At 38.9% G+C, this 18332-nt stretch overlaps 1 protein-coding gene across 12 annotated transcripts in view; it reads left to right on the top strand.

Annotated features, from left to right (window-relative positions):
- The window catches only part of LOC113092915 (receptor-type tyrosine-protein phosphatase U), a 117954-nt gene that overhangs the window by 61264 nt on the left and 38358 nt on the right, over positions 1-18332 (top strand). For all 12 annotated transcript variants that reach the window (XM_026258684.1, XM_026258688.1, XM_026258697.1 and 9 more), the window contains exons 6-11: positions 208-501; positions 5552-5869; positions 8745-8854; positions 14134-14335; positions 16544-16646; positions 17611-17884. In XM_026258684.1, coding sequence (XP_026114469.1) covers positions 208-501; positions 5552-5869; positions 8745-8854; positions 14134-14335; positions 16544-16646; positions 17611-17884 — 1301 coding nt within the window. The remainder of the gene's footprint in view (positions 1-207; positions 502-5551; positions 5870-8744; positions 8855-14133; positions 14336-16543; positions 16647-17610; positions 17885-18332) is intronic.

Genomic DNA, 18332 nt, shown 5'->3' with positions numbered 1-18332 from the left:
TTTAAGTTGTACAATTTTGAACTGCAAATGTTCTTTCACTTCATGTCAAGATAAGCTTGAAAACTGGGTAAAAGAGATTCAAGTTAGAATACATTAAAGTTGTTCGTATATTTATCCCGGGGGATGCTTGAAAAGGATAAAATATGAACGTTTTCTACATTACCTGAATAGATTTTTACCATCACCTCCTTTCTATCTCTGTCACAGTTCCCCCATCTCCCATTGCTCCGCCCCAGCTGTTGAGAGCGGGCTCCACATACTTGATCATTCAGCTAAACACAAACTCCATTCTGGGTGATGGCCCCATCATCCGTCGGGAAATCGAATATCGGGCAAGCCAGGCACCTTGGTCGGAGATCCTTGGAGTTAACATGGTTACCTATAAGCTCTGGCACCTGGATTCAGATACAGAGTATCATATCAGTGTGCTGCTCACCCGGCCGGGTGAGGGTGGGACCGGGCCACCAGGACCACCCCTCATCAGCAGAACCAAATGTGCAGGTAAGTGACCAGAAATCAGTCCATTGAAAATGGATAACTCGAAATGATATTGTTGTGTAGGATGAAACAATTAAGAGATTGTTATATATTTCAACCATGAATGAACAAACAGCATGTGAAGTTGGTCAAGTGTTTAATGCCAGTTCATTAATATATCCAACTAAATTTTAGCAAAAGTGGATGATTAATTGGAACTTGCATTTTCTGAACCCGATACTGCGGGCATCTCCTCTGTGGAGCCTTCTTGTGCCTGTCAAAACAAACAGTGAGGGGTACAGTAATGCATGGTTCTACCTGCAAATGAGTGTCTCCGCCGCATCACTGTTTCGGTACTGGAAAGAGTGTAATTAGGAAGATTGATCCTGTTTTTATCTGAGTGAAAACGAGAGTGAGAATTTGACCCAGACCTGGTCTACATGGTAATGGTCGCCACTTTACATCACATCCTCTTCCTAACATGCATGCTATCACACAAATCACAGCCTGCCTTTAAAAATGACAAATACAGTCATTCCCAGTCCCAGATTGTGCATGAGACCAGACACCTACCATTCATCAGCAAGCAAGACGAAGAGAGGTAGTCAGGTGAAAAAGGGAGTGCGGAAGAGCATGGCAACATAGGAGAATTAAGAATGCCATAGCATGGAAAAAAAATACATCAGCAGATATGACGAGAGAGTCGGAGCGAGAAAGATTCATCTGTGAGTCAGGTAGAGGCAAGTTTACGTCTTTAACAGCTTTTGTCTCTAAAAGAAAGGCAGAGAAACAGAGGAGCAGACGCTCACGTTAAACATTTCCCACTGTTTCCATTTCCTCTTCCACACTGTCTAGATTGAAATTCTTCTTTAAATGGGGTATTTACATCATATTCCCAGTGGTGCCTCACTGCACATGCATATTGGGGCTGTTTAAGCTGATGTCATATTTGCTGAACTGTTGAAGATGTAATTTTGACTCAATAGAAGCACATCAGTGGAAGTGGAACTAAAATGAGGTTTTCCATACTCCGCTCATGCTCAAATCTCCTGTGTATTCTGCCGTCATCTGAATAGAAGTCGAAGATATAATTGAGTGCTTGGAGAAGTGTGCTAGTGGGAACGCCATGTTGTGTCAGAGGCTATGAAGTTTTGATTTGTTTGACAGCGCTTGCTCACACACACGCATACACTCAAATGTTCGCTGTGATGATTTATTAATCACGGTTGAAAGGGGTTAGCGTTAGCAGTCATATGACTTGATATTCAGATTAATCTCCAGAGAGCTCTGTCACAAAAGTAAGGCCTTAGCTGCTGCAGGACAAGATGTTTGTTTTGAAACATCATCTGCAATAGATTTTATTCAAAATGTTGTCTTTCAATGAAATTGATGGATCTATAGTTCATCCATAAACAGACAATCTGTTGTTCCATACCTAAATTACTTATTTTTTCCTCTGTGAAACAGAAAATAATGTTGTTGTTTTTTGGGGTCCATTCAATGAAGGTATTGGTTACTTGGGTATCATATGTCACCACAAAACATCACAGACCCCAACCAGTCATGTTTTCTCCCTGATCCCCCCCCCCCCCTTTTTGGATAGGTGTAGTGTCAGCTCATCTGTCTTCATCCTGCAGGTGAATCCACCTCTTCCATTACAAAGGTGGCTGTGATCATTTTCTCTGGTTCCATCAAAACGGCCTCCATCCAGGGATGCCATTAACTCCTGTATACAGACCAGATGCTGACAATCTTCCCTTGTTGATATATCCCTTGCTGGCATCTAACTAGATCTTATTAGTTTATTTGGTTGTGTAGTTAGGCTTACCTTATATGGTTTCTCTCTACTAGCAGCTCATTTTCATTTTTTTTTTTTTTTTTTTTTCACTGGAAGAGCATTAGATACTTCCAGGACCTTGAATGACTTATCCTCCAAAAAACTGGAGGCAAGTGAAATGAATGATGAGATGACTAGGTTGCTTCTGGCTGCAGTTGAAGATTGCATCCTGGTGCTCTGCTCTAGGTAGTGACCTACATAAAAATGATGAAAGCAGGCACAGTCCTGTGGGTACAGCCGGAACTGGTGGACCTTCCGCCAAACACAGCCAGGTGTTCTTGATGAGGCATTGTTGTGATTAGGAGAAGGACTTGATGTGAAGTAACTCCTCTGAGGAGAGCGAGGTTAGGAAGGTTGAAAAAGATGGAAGAATGGAAAAAGCATTGCACTTCTGCTATAGACTGGTTCACAGATGGACCTCAGCCTGCTACTGGGTCTCTTTAGGTGTTCATCAGAGTGAGTTATACTCTGGATTGTAATGACATAAAGGTACAATGCCCCCAAAGATGCACATTGTGTCACCGTTTACTCACCCTTGTGTCATTCCAAACCTGTATGACTTTCTTCTGTGAAACGCATACAATAAAAGTTGATGGGGTCCAATGTTGTTTTGGACCCCATTGACTTTTATTGTATTGACAAAAACAGTTAAACATTCTTCAAAAGAACTTTTGTGTTCTGCAGAAGAATTTCAAAAATGTATATTTTCTAAACATTTGCTCACACTTGTGTCATTCCACACTGTGTGTATGCATGAATATCTTCATGTATGAAATAAGGTGATATTTTGACCATCTTCCTGCTGTTGAAATTTGATAGTGATCAGTGCCAGTCAAGCCCAAAAAGGGACAGAAGCACATTAAAATAATTTTATGTCAAATAAGTTTTCTGAATGGAGCTTTGTGTGAGCAAAAGACTAAAAGACAGAGCATCAAGTTTGACTAAATAGGGTGGAATGGCTGAATAGGGTCACAAATTTATTACATTCAGCTTGACAGCCATTGGTCACTAGATAAAATACATTTCAAAAGATTAGGAAAAAAGTTAAATTGAAAATACTGTCATTACTGTTAAATACTGTCAAATTGAAATACTGTCAAAAATGACAGGATTCATCTGAGGGGGGATTCATGATTTTATCAAAAATTAGCAGCTCAATTGTTTTCAACATTAGTCGTAATTAGAAATGTTTATTGTCACCAATCTAACAGAATTATTTATGTTAGAATGTTAGAATTATTTCTGAAGGAACATGTCCAACCTGAAGAGTGAAGGAATCATGCGATTAAATTGCATTCCAAGAAAAAAAAAAAACTTTTATTTTTTTTATTGTTATAATATTTCACGATATTGTAAGACTATGCAAGTGATGCAAGTCATTTCTGGGAAAACTGGCCCTTTAATTAATGTCTTTAATGAGAGTAACATACTGTATAACATTTAATTTTTTGCATGATTTTTATTCCCGTAATTTAACAAAAAATATGAGTGTTCTTGTGTACATTTGTTCAGTCAACTTCCATTGATCTCAATATAAATGATTTTACCCCAAATATCACAGAATCATGTTTCCCATCCTTTTCCCTTTTACAGACCAGCGACCAGAACTTCACGCCCATTAGTTCATTGTATAACCAGGAATGAGCTTAGTTCTCTCTGTACTACCTCATGTATCAATATTATCTAGAGTAATAGGACAGAAACTGGTCTTGTTTGGACTTCCAGCTGCCCGCGAGGAATTGACATGCTGCCCCAGGCCCCTGGCTGCTCTCTCTGGGTTTGGACCCATCTCAAATGGCAGCCAGGGAGTGGGCGCTTCGAAGCGCTGCTCTTGGCATCCAGACAAAGCCTTCAAACTAGGTTAAGGGAAGTAGGGTGACACAAAAGGCCCTTTTGAGCTTCTCAAAGAGCACAGTGTAGACTCTTGGATTGTTTTAAAGACAGCACCAGCCAACAGCATCCCATTAGTTTGCTTTTAACTAACAATCAATAGTTCCATTAAGACGATCAACACTCTATTTTAGTTGTATTTCCTGTGGAGCCAAATAGGACCTTTTGACATTCAGTGTGTATTTTAGGAAACGAATATCTTTAATTCGTGTCATTTTCAGGTCGACTAAGTGCTTCCCTTGATAAGAAATCCAGTCGCACTGGAAGTTAATCTAAATGTAAATCTACAAATGAAGCGAAATGTAAATCTAAGTATAGACCTTAAGGAAATGTGTAGAGAGATGTAGCGAAAGCTCTCTGATGTATGAAATACTTTAGGATTAAAGGAGCTTAATGTAACAAGTGCATTTCTGCAGGAGAAGTTCTGAATTGGTTTTCTGCGATCCATACATGTTCTCCTCTAAGGACTTCAAGACAAAATACACTTCCTCTAATTCAGCCCTGCTGGCCTTATGGTCTTTGTGCATTAGCTACCTCACCTTACCTTTAGTAATTCTTAAGAGCATGTCTTCTGAGCATCGGTTTAAGAGGAACAATAAAGAACTTGAGCCGTGACTTCATACTTTTCACAGGAAGTGCACACTTCACATCCCCTTTATTGTACCTTCCCACTTGGGTCCATTAGTCATCAGGTCCCATTAAAAGAACAAAGAAATACAATATATTATGTGGAGATATATTTAACAAAACTGCATTGATTGTCTTAAAAATGGACCATGACAAATGTGTTCATTGATAGTGGGGCTGGATGTCCTTGGTTCACCCTCACTGCTGCCTTTGTGCCTCTGTGAGAAACACTAAGGTTCCTGTTTGCCCTACAGACAGTAGCTTCCTCTGTCTCCTTATATCACATACGCCAAAGGTGGTCGCTGATCTTTCTGCCCCTGGTAAATAAGAAAGATATGATATGAGTTATGCCAAAAATAGTTGTCCTAACGCGACGACCTTGCACTAATGGTAACTGGCAGAACTGAATGTCCTTCCATGGGGCCCGTGGCCCCTGGACGAGGTGCAAGCAGATACTCTATTTGCTTAGCGACAGGGTCGGTGGCAAATGACGGGAGAGAGAGTACAACCAGCAGTCTGTGGAATTAATTAATGTAATTTGGCATGAGTTTTGTCCTCTTTAGCAGGTGGTCCATCAACCTTTTTGACCATGGTGGTGCCTCCTACCTGTGGTGGGTGGGGTAGGCGAGAAGTCTTATGACCTGGTGATGTCCCTGTGCAGATTCCCTGCGTTTTTGGCTAATGTTAACAAAATGTTTCACTGTTTTTCTATTCCAATAGAGCCCATGCGGGCACTGCGTGGTCTTAGAGCCTCGGAGATCCAGTCCCGGCAGCTGACCTTGCAGTGGGAGACACCGGCCTTCAACCTGACCCGCTGCCACACGTACTCAGTCTCCTTGTGTTACCGCTACACAACCGCAGGGGGTGGCGGTGGGCACAACACCACAGTGAGAGAATGCCTGGCTGTGGAGCACAACACTTCACGCTTTACCCTCAGAGATCTGCCTCCTTTTCACACCATCCAAATACGCCTGGCACTCACCAACACCGAGGGCAAGAAGGAAGGGAAGGAGGTCATGTTTCAGACTGAGGAGGACAGTGAGTAGCAGAGCTTTCAATGAATATTAATCTGTAAATGTCAACTCAGGACTAAGTTTTTTTTCTTCAAAATTTACAAATGGTAATAGACCAAATTGTCTAAGTCCCATCCATTTAAGAGCTCACTTATTCATCATTCAGCCTATTTCCCATTAAATAATCAAACATTTACCAATTAAAGTAAACTTACTGTATCTGAATTTTCAGATAGATACAGTAAGAAAATTATAGTTGTTGTTCCTATAGGGCTGAAGTATTTACACGTGGAGTATTCTGAATAAAGATGTTTCTCTTGGATCTGTTCAATATCATAATCTAAAAGACTCAGACTTTCCCAAATGGATTTTAAATGAATTTTTAATCATTCTCTCTGGGGAGCTAAGCATGAGCAGGTCAGGGAAGATTTTTATGCCCATTTCTGTGCGCTATCCAGTCATCACAGGCTGTAAGAATTCTGGTTAAAAGACAAAATAATTTTTCGGGGGGAAAAATTTGATACACTAGTATTTCACCCAGAAAGGAAGTATGATGAAGTGTGAGAGATAAAGAGATGGAGAAGAGAAAGTGCTCAATTATCAATAGACCTCTGAAGCTTCAATCAGCAGTTCTTTTCTTTCATGGCCTGTCACAAGAAAAAGTGATCGAGTCAGCGATTTTGAGTCTGAATGAGCATGATATTTTCACCACCGGGTATCTCTGCCTCACCAACTATCACTCCGCTCATACACGCTGTGCACATACCCGACGGCTAACAAGGATGGCTCAGTGACAGAGCACAAATGGCTGTAAAAACATCTGCTGATGTGTTACTGCTGCAGTGTGTGAGAGCTCAGAGCATCATCTGTCTCTCTAGCACCATTTCCACTTCCTCCTCATTCTTTCTGCCATCGTTTATGTCTGTTAATGAACCCGTGTTAATATTAACCAGACAAAAAAAGCCATGTCCTCAGTTGCAAGTTTTGCTCTTTCTATCTGTCACACAGACTTTGTTCTCCTGCTGAGAAGTCCAGCTTAGACCAGCATGAATTTCCACACTGCTCCAGGCTGGTCAAAGCTGGTTTCATGCCGGTGTGGTTGATTGATCAGAACAACTCTGCGGTTCGCATTTGCAAACTGATAATTAAGCAGCTTTGCCTTTCTGGTGAATACAGTTTAGCTAGTTAAATAAAAATTATGTTCTAATTTATTGTGTTCCCTAATGTCATTCCAAGCCTGGTTCATATGACTCTTCCAGTTATTCTCTTATGCAAACTGATAATTAAGCAGCTTTGCCTTTCTGGTGAATACAGTTTAGCTAGTTAAATAAAAATTGTGTTCTCCTTTATTGTGTTCCCTAATGTCATTCCAAGCCTGGTTCATATGACTCTTCCAGTTATTCTCATATATATATATATATATATATATATATATCCACTAGTATTTGGTCAACAAAAAAGTCATTTGCTTATACATTTTGTGTCAGTAGGAAATATCAGTTTATATTTCCCCAATTTTTTGCCATTAAATGTAATAATCCAGTGAAATTTTTGTTTGCACATGGATTCTGACAGCAGCCAGTGCTCCACACAGAGATCTGATCTCATCATCATCCAGGAAACAGAACAAACTGAGTTGTAGTACTGTATATTGTTATGCACAGAAAATCTATACCATACAGTAACTCTGACATTTAATTCAAGTATGCTGTGTGAAGAGGTCAAAGGTCATTGGCACTCACTGGTTTTGTAACCAGTCACAAATTTGAATATTCAGATGAGCTAATATAATTTCAGAGCTACAGTACATACAGCAAAAGGTTCTGTGAATAAAGACTCAAATCACAGTAAGCTAATAGGCCATAAGTTATGTAAACCATTTTCATGATATTATTATAATAAATTTTTTCCCTTGATTATTTTTCTATTATTTGCATACTATTATAGTATTTATTATTATTTTAATTAATTTAATCCTTTTCAATTTAGTTTAAATCTTAGCTGTTTTATTTTAGATTTGTATTAGTTTTTTAATATTTATAATTATTTAGCCCTAATTTATTTTAATTTCACTTTTAGATTTAGTATTTCAATTTGATGACTTAAACTTATTTTAGTTAGTTACTAAGGTGTTTTCATGTAGTTTATATTTTTTTATTTCAGCTTTTTTTTTTTTTTTTTTTTTTGAGTGGACTATACCTTTAGGAAGCTTTGATGGAGACACAAACAAACCAACATTCAAAACACATAATATACTAAACTTTTTAGCAGGATTTCCAACATTCCATCAAAACTAGAGCGCACGTTCCCAGCTCTTTAGCTCTTTGCTTCCATATTACTGTAACGGAGTACAAACTTCATAATCACGGGAAGAAGGAGGCGGGAACCGGCGGACATTTAAATGAAACTTTAATAACAAAATAAACACAAAACTGCACAACAGCACAAACCAAACTAAAACACAAAATAAACCCCAGGCCTGGTCCTTTCTCTAGTTCTTCACTGTCTTCGCTCCTCTTTTGTATCCTTCCAATCTCCTCCGTGGGACTCGAGACCGGTGAGTGGAGCAGGTGGCACTCAATTCCCAATCATTCCAACGACCTCGCTTCGTTCCCATGGCTCTCGGCCCCGCCCCACTCATCACAATTACATATTCACTTGACCTGTCAACAGTACTGAATCAATTATATTGGTTATAATGGATGAGTCTCTGTAATACGTTCACAACATAAAAGGCTTGCTTAAAACTTCTATAATTACAGTGGCTGTAATGAGGATATTTGAGTTGACCTTTGGGGAATTACTCACTTTGAGTAAATTCTAGTGAAATTACTAGTCTGACAGTGTAGGATCCTTCTGTTTCTTGATTCAAAACCAGTGGCTTCTTTGGTTTCCCACAGTTCCCGGAGGCATTGCTCCAGAGTCGCTTACCTTCACGCCACTGGAGGATATGATCTTCTTGAAGTGGGAGGAGCCGGTGGAGCCCAATGGTCTCATAACGCAGTACGAGGTATGTGCTTTCTTGCTCTTTACCACACTCATATCCATTTCTCTCACGCTGTCTGAATCTGTAGAGGTAGGCTCTGACGAGTCAGCGTTTTTGCCATGTGAAATATCGATGATCCACAATCCTTGAAAGACAAAACTTCCCACTGTGTGTTAAAATTGAACTGCGAGCTTAAATAATTTATGAACGTGCTGCTAACAAATGATCCCCCTCATGCGTGTACACACAGACTTGACTGACAGTGTACTATATTAGGAAGACCTTGGAAAGCAATGTTTTCCACCCCTGTATAATTCAAAGTTTCAGTCTAGTGGGCCGGGAGGGCTGAGTTGTTGTTGTTATTCTTTCTCAACTTAAGTCAGTGACAGGCAGAAAGTATGTATGAAATCATGATTTGGACCTGGAACTCTGCCTGCCTCTAATTGGTCCCTACTGCACCAGCCATCTGACAGAAAGATGTCTCTGTCTGAAGTTCTATATGCTGTCTCCTACACTTTCTGACATTTTAGAATCTTGCTTTATTTAAATAGTTGCCATGATGTCACCATAGAACAGCCATAGTCATGAACTGGGACTATTGTCCCAGAGCTACCTGGGATTAATTGCTTTGCTCGAGGACACAATGATAATTGCTCATGGCTCAGTTCTCGAAGGGATTGAATCAGCAACCCTCCAGCCCTGAGCCTTAGCCAATACACCATCATATTTTATGAAAGTTGCTGGTGTAGAAGCTTCTGGAACAGTTTTGGAAAGAAATTATTACTGAGGTAGTGTCACATACAGCCCATCCATCTATCTATCTATCTATCTATCTATCTATCTATCTATCTATCTATCTATCTATCTATCTATCTATCTATCTATCTATCTATCTATCTATCTATCTATCTATCTATCTGTCTGTCTGTCTGTCTGTCTGTCTGTCTGTCTGTCTGTCTGTCTGTCTGTCTGTCTGTCTGTCTGTCTGTCTGTCTGTCTGTCTGTCTGTCTGTCTGTCTGTCTGTATTGTTCTATTTATCTATTGTTCTATCTGTTTTTCTATTGTTCTATATATGGTTCTATCATTTTGTCTCTCTTTCTGTTTGGTTAATTTTATTATTTAATTCTGGGATCTAAGAATCATTTTACAGTGTATTTTTGTACACCAAAAACCGCAAACTGAAAGCTTACGCCTTTGTCCCAAAAAAAGGATAGCTAACAGTGTAATAAAAGCCTTAACTGTTTCTTCATTCTTCCATCCACTGCACAAAGATTCAGCCTGCTCGATGGAAAGGTGGTGAGAATATCTCACCCTTTCTCTCTCTCTCTCTCTCTCTCTCTCTCTCTCTCTGGTCACACTGCCTGCTTCATTGTCACCTTTCTTCTCACTCATGATTCAGGCTCTCAGTCAGTCACTAAATAGTTGTGAGAACGGTGCTTATGTCACACTCCAAAACACCCATCTCACCTCAAGAAGAAAAGGAGGTTTTGTTTGTGGATCTGTCATACGGATCAGCTATGGCCCGAAACGAGATCGACGCGTGTGTCCATCAGGCATCCCCTCCGTTACCATTTGCACTTACTGAGTTATCTTTCGATGATAACACACGTTTCTTTTTCTCCCCAGGCCATAGCTACCAAAGTCGCCTCAAGGATGTTTTCTAAAGGGGATTTACAGTCTTGACCTATAAAGTGGAGGCAAGGACAGATTTTCTGGCTCAAGAAGCCTGATCTTCTCAGGCATACAGAGATTAAAAGAAAAAGAATAAGAGAGTGGGCAGAGCTTGGAGAATTTGCTCTCGTTTCACTCAGATTAGCACATTGTCCAATTTTCTCTGAGCACACACAGGGTACTGCCTTGCCTCATATCTTAAAGGAGGCTGGGTACAGGTGCAACAAATGTCTCCTCAATCCCAGAAGCACACTGCACTGAAACACCCAACTAATGCTCTAATGCTCTGCATGCTTGTGATCAGAAAGATTGTCAGGTCCTTACACTCTATGCCAAACAGAGTACTGATTATTGTGTTCTTTCTGTCCTTACAGATAAATTTAGTAGGAGTGAAAATTGAATTGGCCAGCACCCCACAGGAAGTTAAATCGGTATTTAGAGTGGGAATGACATTTCAGACAGGAACCACTTTGGCAAGTTTACTTGAGTTTATTGAACACAATTTATCTTTGGCGGTGTGGTTCCTTATGGGGGTTCTTGCTCCCAGAATAATTGAACATACAAAAGCTTTAACATTAACCCCCTGAAACCATGAAATTAGAAATGCATAACAATTAAGACTTTTAATAAGTCTTTAAAGCAAACAGTGATAATCATGTAAATGTGGCAGAGGGACGTCTATCCTGTAACCTGGTTATGAAGATGGGTGTCTCTCAGCAGTGAGGTCCATACCAGCTAAGATTTTGGAAGCCTTAGTGATCTGAAACAAAGAAGACGACAGCCAAAAGGTGCACAGTAATTTGCTCATGCTTATAATGTGGAGGGAGGGAGCGTTGCGAGCCATTGAGCATACTTACCGAGCAGTAGTGCCACGTATATATATGTCCCGTGTCTAATAGGAGAGAGGTGGTGATTGGAGTGATTTGACAGCTGACCGCATCAGCTGTTCACAGCCTTGCCTCCGTGGCCTGACTGAACTAACGCTGCTCTCGATTAATATATGCTGCACTGCACTCTGTCTGTCTATCTGTCTGTCTGTCTTATTTTTTCTGTAAGGATTTTTTTAGTTAAAAATATTTTCATTTCTTTGAGTCACAATTCCTTACATTAAAATTTAAATTGAGACTGTGCATCCCACAAGTAAAATTATATTTTGTTAAAGGGGGGGTGAAATGCTCATTTTCACTCAATCTCCTGTTAATCTTGAGTACCTATAGCGTAGTACTGCATTCTTCTTATCTCCAAAAAGTCTTTAGTTGTATTATATTTATAAGAGAAAAATAGTCTGTGCCGATTTTTTTCGGAAAACACGAGCCGCTGGAGGCGTGACGTGTGGGCGGAGCTAAAGAATCACGAGCGCATGTAGGCTTTTGCGTTGAGAGCGTTTGGAAGTTGTGACATTACCCTGAGGGAAAAAAAAACATCATCCAAAACAAACCATCACTAACAGTCAGATTCAGCCGTTTATTTATGATCCAAAATCAGATCCCGGGGCTGAAACTGAACGAGAGCAGCAGCAGCAACGACTACAACAGCGTCTCTATGTGTTATTTATTGAAACTGTATATATTTGCTTATGTAACCCCTCTCTCCCGGGACCTTTCTGACACTCCTCGCACTCGCTCCGAGCGGGGCTCGAACCTGGGTCTCCTCTAACAAGGAGGCTAAATGGCTTTTATGTCCTCTGGTAGGGCATTCCACTGATTAGTGGCTTTCACTGTAAAAGATGATAGTCGAAATGCAGAACGACGAAAGGGAACTACACAATTACTCATATGCGATAGTCTGGTTGATCTCACAAACGTTTCACAGCAAGGATGAATAAAGTCATGTAATACAGAAGGAGCCAGACCATTTAAAATTTTGTGAACCATACACATGCTTGAATAACGTCTAAAATTGTCGAAGTTTAAAAAATTATACGTCTCTATGATCCTACAAGAATGAAAATGGTTAGGTTTTTTATCAAAAATGTTTAATGTCTGTTTATATAGAGATTTCAAGGGTTTAATAACAGTTTCACCAGCTTGACCCCAACATGTCAAACAATAAGACTTGTGAGAGAAGATTGTAGCATGCATCAGAGCCTTAGCTACCTCAAAAAAAAAGACAATGTCTAATTTGTCTGAAGTTTGCCATGTTGTATTTAATATTTCTCACCATTTTCTTTACATGTTTTTTAAAACTAAGATTAGAGTCCAATGTTAAACCAAGATAATTTAATTCATTAAGTATTTCTATCTTTTCACCATTAATAAATATGTCAACATCAGGAGATTTAACTTTTGTTTTTGTGGAAAAAATTCCTTTAGTTTTACTAATATTTAAGCTAAGACATGATTGTTCCAGCCACTGTGTAACTCTTTCAATAACAGATTTTAACGTCTCAACTGCTAATTCAGCTGTTCTTGCATGTGTAAAAATCACAGTATCATCTGCATACATTTGTACTTGAGTCCCTTCACACTGTTGCGGGAGATTAATATAATCTAATATAATCATTAATATACAGACTAAATAGTAAAGGACCTTGAGATCTTGAGATCGGGGAGGTTTACCTGCACAGCACTACTCGCTGGCCTCCGTTACACTTAGCGGTTTTGGAAAATGACTAAGTTCCACTTTATGTCGTCTTTTTTTTTTCTTTAAAGGTGTACAAGAGGTTTACTTGATGTGCTTACGCGCCGATAGCTAAGTTAACAACACAGAGATATTTGAAGCAGTTTTACTCACCGCCTGCGGTTCCAACACACGATCGTGACCCCTTTTGGTTGGGCCTGCATTATCCTTAAGAAATAAACGATATGCAAATTCGTTCCTTCAAACGTACAACTTAATTTTTGAAACTTTTTCAATGTTTAGCATGGGAATCCAACTCTTTAACAGTTTAAAAAACTCAGTATGCATGAAATACCATTTCACCCCCCCTTTAACAATTACTGGATTGATATTGATTCAAACTAAATCAAATCAGGTATGAAGTAGAATCCTCACACCAAATCACGTGTTGCTCAGTGTTGTATGAGGCAAAATGTCCAAGAAAAGTTCCTAGAAACATTTTACGGAAGAAATGAATCAAGAGTATATGGTGAGCCGGAATATTTTGGCACCGAAAGCGCTGAAACATTTCTCCTTTTTTTCACCTTTCAGAATATGGATCTTAGATCTTAGTCATGTTTCACTGACTTTAAATCTACACTGTATGTGATTGGGTGTGTGGATTCTACTTTACTCTTGAAATTGTTTAATACATCATACAGATATTCTATAATAAGGAAGGCTTTAGGCTTTGCATGTCGGCAGGCAACACAGACATGAACAGAGTGCTATGATATGATTTCATCCTTTTTTCTGTAAAGATGATAGTCAAACATGCCCACTAGCTTCCTGCTTGTATTTGTGAGTTAGGCTACCACGTATTGTTTGTATAATAAATGTTTGATTTCATATGTATATGAGTCATTTTCAACCCACTCTGAATAAGGATTTCGGTGTTAGTAAACTTTTATAAAGCATTGTTTGATCTGAGCTACAGTACCACACACTGAGTCATTGTATTTTTGCTTCCAGAACAAGAGTGATTTAATGAAAATATGATTCATGTAAATGGTTTTAATGTTTGCAATTACAGATCAGCTACCAGAGCATTGAATCATCAGATCCCGGGATCAACGTTCCAGGCCCGAGGCGCACTGTCTCCAAACTGAGGAACGAGACGTACCATATGTTCTCCAACCTGCATCCTGGCACCACCTACCTGATCTCTGTGCGGGCGCGCACCGCCAAAGGCTTCGGCCAAACAGCTCTCACTGAGATCACCACCAACATCTCTGGTGAGGGGTTTGTAAGGTTATTTAACGGGGCTTGTAGGTTTGAGTGTGTGCATATGCAATTGTGTGTTAAACAGAGCACTTCCACTTCAAATCCGAATGGAGTGTGTGTGTGTGTTTAAATGTTTACTGATCATGTTTCATAAGAAAAATTGTGAAAACGCAGAAGATGCTTTTATTTTGCATTATTCAAAATGCAAAATGTACCTGCATGTGTGTGAATGTTTCTTTGCACCCTCAGATGTAGCAGGTGAGATCTGTTAACTGTTGATTGAAATGCCTCAGATCATTAGAGAGATGTCTGAGGTACAGAAATACATGTTGGTGGTTCAATAGTCAGGAACAAAGTGAAACGAAAACACAGAAAAGGAAAAATGCGCACCTCCAGAGTTTCCGGTTCATCATCCTGTGCTTCAGGTGTGCTATTGATCTCTGAAGCGTGTGTGTGTGTGTGCGAGTATGCCCATATCGCCGCTTAAGAGCCATTATGTATTCCCGAGTGGATCTTAGGAAGTGATGGTGAAACTGAATCACAGCAGATGTTCAGAACCCAACAGGCCCTTCAAGAACATTACACGTCTCCCTGCACCTCAAAGAGACAAACTGACATCACTGTCATCCTCACCATTCGAAAACCAGCCCACCTTACAAAACAGTACCATATGCTGCTGTCAGCCAGACACGACTGATGCTAAATCAGGATTCCTCAGCGCTGGACTGATGCAAAGTGATGTGCGTTAAAGACAGCTTTTTCTCTGATGGTAATGATTTGTTTTTTGGCGGCCGTGATGTGATGGAAACACAAAATCCAATAAGAGGATTTAGTGTGTTGATAAGCAAGGCCAATTAATCTGCTAATATTTGGTTGTTTTGAGATTATTGGCATTGGCCTGATAACACTGTCTACTTGGCCGATTAACAGTCGAGGTTGTCACCTTGTATCAGTTTCTGAATCTGCCAAAACATTGTCAGTGGAGAAATAAATGCACCGTAGTTTTTAGTTTTAGTTATTTATTTTTTTCTTCAGCAATAATGATAATGTAATACAAAACAAAACAAAAAAATTCCCATGTTTATGGTAATGTCCACATTTCTGACACCACTTTGAAAATGATTTATAATTTTTATTGTTTAAATATGCACATTATTATTTTTATTGTTTTAATAATTTGAATATGCCCGTTTAACTGCATTAGTATCATCATTAACTGCAATATTATCATCACGTTTTACACACACAAAAAAAAACCCTAGTGGTGTTCATGCAATTTGAGAAAATACTTTTTTTCACTTAATGCTGAAAATATAACTTTTAATGGAATTTTCAATGAGAATAGTACAGAAGTAAAACAGAGAGATGCATTACAACCTTATTTCTGTGCATTTCAGTATGTACACCAAGCCTCAGAGAAAGTTTTGTAGCTTAGATGCTTTGGAGTTGTTACAGAATATCAATAGAGGCTGTTAGAATAGATGTACATATATGACCTGTTGTATACTTGCTTGCATACTATATAAAATTTGCTCTCAGGTCCATTTTATGCATGTAGACCAGCATTATATTTTGTTTATGTGTTTTATTTTGTCTCTGCAAGCACTCAAAACCATCCAAGGCTTCACATTTACTCAAGTCCACTCAAGTAGTTGCAGTTTTGCCAAAACCCACTTTTAATAACATAGTCATTGATTTCTGGCAGATTGTTTGCCTTTGCCTGTCAGCTCTAATTGACTGCTGATATTAAGGAAAGTGTTATTGCTCAACATGACCACCTCATGGGAAGGATGTAGTCCAGACTCAGATCCTTCTAAATGAGTTGCCTCTCTGTTTGTCCAATATGCACGGCTTTTAATAACATCATGAGTTCAAGACATGCAGAGGGAGAAGCAAGTAGAGTTCATATGAAGTGTTGGTTGTTGTCATCATGTATTAGGGTGCTCTTATTTCAAACAACGTTGCCGTTGTTCATGGGACTTGTCTAATTAAAATGTTTAGCTGGTTATGTTGGCTGTTAATAATTAGCATAAACTTCACTTTGACTCACTTTGAAATGACACAAAGTTAATGCTTTCTCTTTAATTCCTGAGCTCTCGTTCATTGTTTTCTGCCCGGTGTTTTAGAGAAGTTTATTTTTTGATAGTGAGTGGGTTTAAAAAGTTCTAGGAAGATACTATTATTACATTTTTGCTCTTGCGTTCTGTCTCTCTTTGAAGCACCCACGTTTGAATATGGAGACATGCCATCCCCTCTGAGTGAGACAGAAAGCACCATCACAGTCCTGCTGCGTCCAGCACAAGGCCGAGGAGCCCCAGTCAGGTCAGAGTGCCATTACTGTCTTAAAAGAATTTTACCACTACAAATAATTTCTACTAATGTTTATTTTTGTTTTCTCACACTTAAAACGTGTTAACATACATATTAGTTACATCCTGTGGCTATACTATTTTATTAAAAATAAATAAAAATACAACTTTTGTTACTACGGTGTACAGGGGTGACGGAAACGACACACCCATTATCAGAGTTCCGTATTTTGAACGCTTGATAGAAATTATAAACATTTATTATTTATCATACTTGCAGGTTGTGATTCAGTGGAGCAGCTGGTCCAAATAAACAGGATACTGATCCATCTTTCAAGAGCAAGTTTTTTGTGAATCCTGCATTGAATTCCCCGAAATATAGGTGCAGTTTGTGGGCGGGGTCAAGTTGTTTGCGGCCAGCCAACTTAGAACGTAGGCGCATATAATGCAAATGTATTACCCTGTGACGTGTAGTCGTCACGGAAGTGGGATTTGAATTACTAATGACTCGTCTAGGTGATTCTTTATTTTCATTTGCATTCACATACAGCTACATTACACACTGCATGAACGGTAATATTAGAAATGGCATTATAGAGGCACTTAAAAAAAAAACTATTAAACTCTATTACAATGAAACTTTTATTTCAGCGAGTTTCAACTTTTCTCTTATAATATGAACTAAAAGTACACTCAAAACAGAAATACAAAAACTCGAAATATTAACTGAAACTACAAAAGTATCTCAATGCTACTAAAATAAAAATCGTATTTCAATATTTTGTATGTTGTACTTTAATGTATCTGTATTTGTATCGTAAACTGTAACAGATTTTTTTTTTCCGTAAAGGAGATGCATCTCGATTTTTGCTGTTGATTTGAGCTTGTCTTGTAATAGACCTGGAATATTCCTTTAACAATACTTTATTACTATTACATTTTTTATTAAATACATCAATTTGTGAATGTATCCACAGTACGTATCAAGTGGTCGTGGAGGAGGAAGCTGGTAGGAAGGTGAAAAGAGAACTGGGTGTTCAGGACTGCTTTCCCATTCCCACATCTCACGGTGAGGCTCAGGCCCGTGGAGCTCCACACTATTATACAGCCGAACTTCCCCCCAGCAGCCTGCCTGAGGCTACTCCTTTTACTGTGGGAGACAACCACACCTACAACGGCTACTGGAACAGCCCTCTGGACCCCAGGAAGAACTACCTCATCTTCTTCCAGGCCATGAGCAACTTTAGAGGCGTAAGTGTCAGAAACTAGCTCTGTGTCTCACTCCACTCTCAGTATGCTTCAGTTGTTACATGTACGTTAAGTGAATGCATACATTTCGTCATTAGAACGGTATGCACAGCCTGTGAGTTCAGTATACATTGGGCTTCAATACGAATTCAGGTACTAAGCCTTTTTCATCAAAAAAAGGAACACTGGTTACTCAGTTATTTGTGATATGATTACAAGGTTTCTTATTAAACCACAAATTGTATTCGTAAACAGCATCATGTACAGAGGTAATAATTTATAATATTTTAATTAAGCAAAATAAATAATGTACATAATGGAATTTAGATATTAAAGATACAATATGCATTCATTCATGAATAAAAATATTATATAAAAAAATAGTATTTTTAAATTAAACAATTTTAATTGCTTTAATTGCTTATTATTAGCATTATTATCAGTATTGTGA

Source organism: Carassius auratus, unplaced genomic scaffold (genome assembly GCF_003368295.1).
Source record: "Carassius auratus strain Wakin unplaced genomic scaffold, ASM336829v1 scaf_tig00214752, whole genome shotgun sequence".
In the NCBI taxonomy this organism is placed as follows: domain Eukaryota; kingdom Metazoa; phylum Chordata; class Actinopteri; order Cypriniformes; family Cyprinidae; genus Carassius; species Carassius auratus.
This window is presented reverse-complemented; position numbering and strand designations above follow the sequence as displayed.